Source organism: Sprattus sprattus (genome assembly GCF_963457725.1).
Source record: "Sprattus sprattus genome assembly, chromosome: 7".
NCBI lineage: Eukaryota > Metazoa > Chordata > Actinopteri > Clupeiformes > Clupeidae > Sprattus > Sprattus sprattus.
This window is the reverse complement of record NC_137926.1, coordinates 5214197-5221696: the sequence shown is the minus strand read 5'-3', so window position 1 is coordinate 5221696 and position 7500 is coordinate 5214197. Positions and strand designations below refer to the sequence as shown.

General features: G+C 47.8%; 1 protein-coding gene across 1 annotated transcript in view; it reads right to left on the bottom strand.

Annotated features, from left to right (window-relative positions):
- Positions 1–7500, bottom strand: part of LOC308367543 (rapamycin-insensitive companion of mTOR-like) — a gene marked incomplete at both ends in the record, with an annotated part of 50586 nt that overhangs the window by 38229 nt on the left and 4857 nt on the right. Inside the window, 3 exon segments of the mRNA XM_080841478.1 lie at positions 1299–1430; positions 2238–2302; positions 6008–6105. Of these exon segments, the coding sequence (XP_080697604.1) occupies positions 1299–1430; positions 2238–2302; positions 6008–6105 (295 nt within the window).

Sequence of the window (7500 nt, the reverse complement as noted above, 5' to 3'; positions counted from 1 at the left end):
TGTGTGTGTGTGTGTGTGTGTGTGTGTGAGGGGTAGTTGTCCAAACAGCATTAGCCCAGTTGTATCCAGTCACTGCTGCCAATACTGACCAACGGACCAAAGCAGTGATGTAAGCAGTGAGGTATTTCACTGGACCGTGCAACAATAACAAGAGTGATACCTGAACCGCTGCCAAGGCTTGATATCAAACAGACCTTTCTTTACGACGTGTTAACTAAATCAAAGGAAAACAAAACGCACAACACTTGAATCAACAGCTAGTCACTGTCTGCAGAAATGAAAAGTCTATGCATCTTCGATGGGGTTGGTCTCAGCACAGAGCGAAGCATAAAATGAATGATATGATACGATAGCACTTGGTCTTACCTAATGCAATGGTGAAGCACGGAGGATACTGACGATATTTTAACGCTATTGTTATCAACATTCTACAGTATCCCAAGATAGAAAGTTCAGTCAACAGAAGTAGGTTTTGTCATTAGTATTCTTATTAGGTCATTAGTATTTATAATAATAATAATAATTCATTTTATTTTTGACGCACTTTTCATTCACAGGAATCTCAGCGTGCCTACATATTAGAAGCTAACTATAATAATACAATAAAATAAAAAATTGTTAACATAAGCATAAAAGAAAAGATTTAACACAAGGCCAGGAATGCCTTCCTGAATAAAAATGTTTTAAGTCCAGCTTCTGCGAGTCCAGCATCTGCGTTGCCCTTAGGTGGTCAGGGAGGCTGTTCCATAAGTGTGGTGCTGCCGAGCAAAAGGCCTGGCCGCCCATGGTGCAGAGCTTGGTTTTGGGGACGCGGAGGAGCAAGCTGTTATTTGTATAAGGTCATTAGTATTCTTATTATGTTTAGTAGCTGGGGTTTTCCCCCCGTAAATTCTGTGAAACCTGGTCATCATTAGGAAACCCAAACAGTTATTAAATTAAATTGGTCATATTTGCTTGTATCTATTTTTTTTTAAACAACACTCATTTGTTTAGCCGTGTTATTGTAGTAGTCTAGTCTGTCATATGACAGACTCAATGTTTAACAGTTGGGAAACCAAACTGACCATTTTCTGTTTTATGAAAGAACTTCCAGACAACTGATTTATCCTTTTCCACTGTTGCCATCCTTCCGCTTGTTTACTAGGGGCTCTAACTGGAAACTGAATGCATGTGAGATCTAGCGTCACTTGATGTAACCACTGGAATGCTCAAATACTCTGTGCAACCCCTAGTACAACCCCTAGAGGGCTAAGCCATTCGGTTATTCCTTTGGGCTTGGGGCCGCTTCCACTCCTCACCTGGATATCAGGTAGTCCACCTGGAGGCGCAGAACCTTCTGGAGGATGGCGGAATCTCTGATCAGGTAGCGGAGGGCTCGGAGACCAGCAGCGCGCACCTCCTTGGCCTCGTTCAGCAGGGCCAGCCGCAGGCTGTGAGGATGAAGAGGGTTAGTCCACAGCTCACACACACCCCAAACCCAGGTTATTCCACAGCTCACACACACCCCAAACCTAGGTTAGTCCACAGCTCACACACACCCCAAACCCAGGTTAGTCCACAGCTCACACACACCCCAAACCCAGGTTAGTCCACAGCTCACACACACCCCAAACCCAGGTTAGTCCACAGCTCACACACACCCCAAACCCAGGTTATTCCACTGCTCACACACTGCAAACCCAGGTTAGTCCAAAGCTCACACACACCCCAAACACAGGTAAGTGCACAGCTCACACACACCCCAAACCCAGGTTAGTCCACAGCTCAGACTACCCAAACCCAGGTTAGTCCACAGCTCAGACTACCCAAACCCAGAGATTAACGAGACACAAACATGCAGACGCACTGGGCCCAATTATTTGTTTGTTGTTTAAACAGACAACCAGATAATAATAATAATAATAATAATAATAATAATAATAACAATAGTAATAACCCAACAGTGCAAAGATGTTAATGGAAGCAGCTACATTCAACAGGTACGTTTGTAATGATGCACCAAGCATTGAGCTTTATTTATTTATTTATTACATTTTCTCCATTTCTAAACACAGTGTTGTTTTCCATTATCTATTAAACTGGAAGAGGAACATTGTGAGGCTTCATCAAGAGATAAACAGCAGGCACTAACCACAGAGCACTTCAGCTTTTCCCACGGCCGGCGCACCCTACGGTACCGCACAACAAACAGAGGAGTACAACAGAGAAGAGGAGAGCATAGCTGGGCCGTGACTCACCAGATGATGATTTCTTCGTAAGTGAAGCCCAACTTGTCCTCGGAGTGGCCTACATTGCTGAGGAGCTATGGGGAGACAGAACTGGATCAGAACACACTCAAACAAACACAAACATTACCATTACCAGAACCCAATCAGAACACACTCAAACCAACACAACCATTACCATTACCAGAACCAAATCAGAACACACTCAAACAAACACAACCATTACCAGAACTGAATCAGAACACACTCAAACAACTACAACCATTACCAGAACCCAATCAGAACACACTCAAACAACCACAACCATTACCAGAACCAGAAACACTGCCTGGGTTGGGTGAAAGGCATCATCAAGGATGCATCCCCCCCCTAACCATGGACCTATTACTCTCCTCCCATTCAACGGGCATTACAGGAGCCCCTCATCCCAAACTAGGAGGCTCAGGAGGAGCACACAGGGATGCAGATCCATCACAGAGACTCTCTTTAACAGGACGCCTCACTACATCTGCTGACAAAGCCCTAATCAACCCCCCCTCCCCACCCCACTTAGTAACACACTTTAAAGGTAGACAACTGGGTGTTGAGGGCTCTGCACTTGACTGGCTCACATCATACCTCACAAACAGGCAACAGTTAATCTCCCTCTCCGGTCACTCATCCACCCTCTCCCCAGTTACGCAGGGGGTCCCCCAGGGATCAGTCCTCGGCCCCCTCCTCTTCATCTGCTACCTCTTCCCCCTTGGTCACATCCTCCGCCAACTCACCCTGGACTTCCACTGCTACGCCGATGACACCCAGATATACGTCACCACCAAATCCCCCCACAATCCTCCCCTCACCCACATCGAAACTTGTATCTCCACAATAAAAACTTGGCTAACTCACAACTTCCTCAAACTGAACAGTGACAAAACTGAGCTCCTCCTCATTGGCACCAAATCCACTCTCAATAAAACTGGTCCCATTTCACTCACCATTGACTCCTCAACCATCACCCCCTCCACCCTGGTACGCAATCTCGGTGTCATCATGGACCCCACCCTTACCTTCACTCCCCATGTCAGCCACATCGTCAAGACCTCATATTTCCACCTCCGCCGCATCGCCAAAATCAGACACTGCCTCCCCCCCCCCGCTGCTGAATCCCTCATGCCTTCATCTCCTCTCGCCTCGACTACTGCAACTCCCTCCTTACTGGCATCTCCTCCCATTCCCTCCATAGACTCCAAATGGTCCAAAACTCTGCTGCCCGCCTCCTCACCCACACCCGGTCCCGTGAACACATCACTCCCGTTCTCCACTCTCTCCATTGGCTCCCCATCAAGCAGCGCATCAACTTCAAAATACTCCTCCTCACCTCCCTACCTGTCTGACCTCCTCCTCCCCCACCGCCCCTCCCGAGCCACCCGTTCCTCCTTCACTCTCACCCTGGCTACACCAGCATCCCGATTAAAAACTTTTGGCGACAGACCATTCTCACGCACAGCACCCCGACTCTGGAATTCCCTCCCCCAATCTGTTCGCCTCTCTCCCTCACTCACAACATTCAAGTCCCGCCTCAAAACATACATCTTCACCCAAGCCTATGATCTTCCCTATCCCTAGCCACCATTACCCAACTGCCTACACTTCTACCCCCTGTTACATCTCAATAACTCTGTTTTTTCTGCCTGTGCGGTGTATGCTTGTGTTGTCCCCCCTGTCTGTAATACCCCCCCCCCTTCTTTGCCTGTAAATGTAAACGTGTCCTGCTTGTACTGTCCCCCCTGACTGTAATACCCCCCCCCCCCCCCCCCTATGACTTTGTAATTTGCGACTTTGGGTACTTGAAAAGCGCACTATAAAATAAAGGTATTATTATTATTATTATTAGTGTTGGCAGGACAAGCCCCTATCCAGTTCCACATCCTTCAACAACACTCACACACACACTCACACCCACCCACCCACACTCACACTCACACCCACACCCACCCACACACTTACACTCATTCTGCTGTTGCACACTCAGATGCTCTTAGCTTCCCATCCCAGTCTGAATCCCAACTCTCCTCAGCCCACGCACAAACCAAAACACGCCGTTTATAAATACAGCCTCTAAATACAGCCGAGGCCACCAGCCCCAAGGCTACCATAACATAATCCTACGGTGCAAAAAATGCTTTTCTAACCTAGTGTTATTACTCTTATATTGAGATGAAAAATCTAGTTGGTCTTGTTTCTAGCTAAATTGTACTTACCTAGTGCTTTCTTGGTAAGGTTATTTTTACCTATTTCAAGCAAATATTACTTATTTTAAGAAATCTTAACAAGCCAAATTTGCTTAACGCACTGGCAGCCAAATTTGCTTGTTTTATGCAGAATCCTGCTTAAATATGTAATTATTTGTCTTAAATCTAGAGGGGCATTTTTTGCAGTGTACGGTGGGCGGTGAGAGAAGTAGGGGAGGGGAGGGGAGGGGAGGGGAGGTCACACCCTCCAGGAGTGGCACGGGGCAGATTTGAGCAATGCAGGCTGTGAGGTCGGCCCTGGTGAGGCAAGTGGATTAACCGTCTCTCTGGGCTCTGTGGCGTGATATAACCACCTGAAAACCAACCCCTCAGCCCGCACACACACACACACACAAACACAACAGAAACACACTATACGTACAACACACAAACAACACAAACACACAACACACACCCTGAAGCATCAATGAAATATTCTGACGAGAGGAGAGGAGAGCAGAGGAGAGGAGAGGAGAGGAGAGGAGAGGAGAGGAGAGGAGAGGAGGGGAAGGGAAGGGAAGGGAGAGGAGAGGAGAGGAGAGGAGAGAGGAGAGGAGAGACAGGAGGAGAGGAGAGGGGAGGAGAGGAGAGGAGAGAGGAGGAGAGAAGAGGAGAGGAGAGGAGAGACAGGAGGAGAGGAGAGGAGAGGAGAGGAGAGGAGAGGAGAGGAGAGGAGAGGAGAGACAGGAGGAGAGGAGAGGGGAGGAGAGAAGAGGAGAGGAGAGGAGAGACAGGAGGAGAGGAGAGGGGAGGAGAGGAGAGGAAAGGAGAGGAGAGGAGAGGAGAGGAGGGGAAGGGAGAGGAGAGGAGAGGAGAGGAGAGGAGAGGAGAGGAACATGATCACATGAAATGCTTGATGCACCGCTCTCACAGCCAGGGGCACAGTGGAGGAGGGGGTGGGGGTGGGAGGGTGAGATTTGGTGCAGTGCTCACGCTGCACCAAAAACAAACTCTCCTGAGGACTGCTCCGAAAATGGCCTGATCTCTGGCCCTTAAGGCTCTCTGGCGTCTCACTCACACACACGCACACACACGCACGCACGCTGATGCGAGAAAGATTCTCATAGTGCATGCGGTGCAGCAGGAAGGAAGTGGAACTTGTGTAGTTCAGGCTGAGTTCAGGCTGAGTTCAGGCTGAGTTCAGGCTGAGTTCAGGCGGCCTTATAGCTGCTCCTTCAAATGTAAATACAAATGTATTTCTGCTGCTTCACATTTTGGGAGTGTAACTGACTATGCCTCCTCTGCAGCACTGACAAACCAACACACACACACACACACACACACACACACACAGACACACACACAGAAACACTCGTCAATATACACACACACACACACACACACACACACACACACACACACACACACACACACACACACACACACACACACACACACACACACACACACACACACACACACACACACACACACACACACACACACACACACACACACACACACACACACACACACATACACACACACATACACACACGCGCGTCAAACCTTGATGAAGTTGTTCAGGTGGCCCAGTTTGCGCATGTTGGAGACCCCTTGCTGTTTGGCCACATTCTGGAGGATCTCGCGCAGGTTGTCTGCGGGGTCTGAAAGTGCAAGAGAGATGAAACGACAGATGAGATCTCTAGCAGCTAGTCTTAGGACAGATGAGATCTCTAGAAGCTAGTCATAGGACAGATGAGCTCTCTAGAAGCTAGTCATAGTTCAGATGAGCTCTCTAGAAGCTAGTCATAGGACACATGAGATCTCTAGAAGCTAGTCATAGGACAGATGAGATCTGTAGAAGCTAGTCATAGGACAGATGATACCTCTAGAAGCTAGTCATAGGACAGATGAGATCTCTAGAAGCTAGTCATAGTTCAGATGAGATCTCTAGAAGCTAGTCATAGGACACATGAGATCTCTAGAAGCTAGTCATAGGACAGATGAGATCTCTAGAAGCTAGTCATAGTTCAGATGAGATCTCTAGAAGCTAGTCATAGGACACATGAGATCTCTAGAAGCTAGTCATAGGACAGATGAGATCTCTAGAAGCTAGTCATAGTTCAGATGAGATCTCTAGAAGCTAGTCATAGTTCAGATGATACCTCTAGAAGCCAGTCATAGGACAGGCAAGGGGAGAGTAACACTGAGTGCTGCTGGCCGGGATCTATCCATAACTGAACAAAATATGGTACAGGACTACTCTCATAAGGATCCCCAATAAGATGACCTCTCTTGACCTTTCGTGACCTCTCGTGAGCTCTCTTGACTAACATCATTCAAATATGTTACATTTGATTTCATGAGTCCATTAGGCATTCAGCTCTCCTCAGCCCCGGTGCACTTCAGGCCTACATACTCATACGGATGGACCACATATTAAGAATGTGAAGCATACTAAGGGTGGTGGAAGTTTCTAGCATCATCAGTAATGTGGTGCCTCTCCGTCACTCTCTCTGCTCCGGTAAGACCCGACACGACACAACAGCAGCTGTTTCATGCTGGCGCCAGCAGAACAGGACTGGCGATCGATGGTACCACAAGCGAGACGATTCAAAACAAAAAGTTCTTTGCAATGGACATAAGTCAGATGAGACACGACACCACCTCAGGAGACGAGCAGAGGCTCAGCCGTGGATGTTTGTGTGGCCAACATGGCTATTCTCCACATCAAGAGAAGAGCAGTGGCTCAGCAGTGCCTGTTTGTGTGGCCAACATGGCTATTCTGCACTCTGCTGAGGCAAAAAAAAAAACAAGAGCATCTCGATTGAGATGTGCGTGCACAAAACACACTGACTCCCAGTCAGGATAGATCACCATAGACACCTCCCATCTCTTCAAACGCCCAAATGCTCCACAATGGAACTCTATTGTGCCCCTTCTATCTGTAAAGTCATCTAGCCCAGAATACAACACAATTGTTGTCATGACGCCACACAGACATTGTGAATCCAAGACTAAATAGGACCCAAGACTAAATAGGACCCAAGACTAAACAG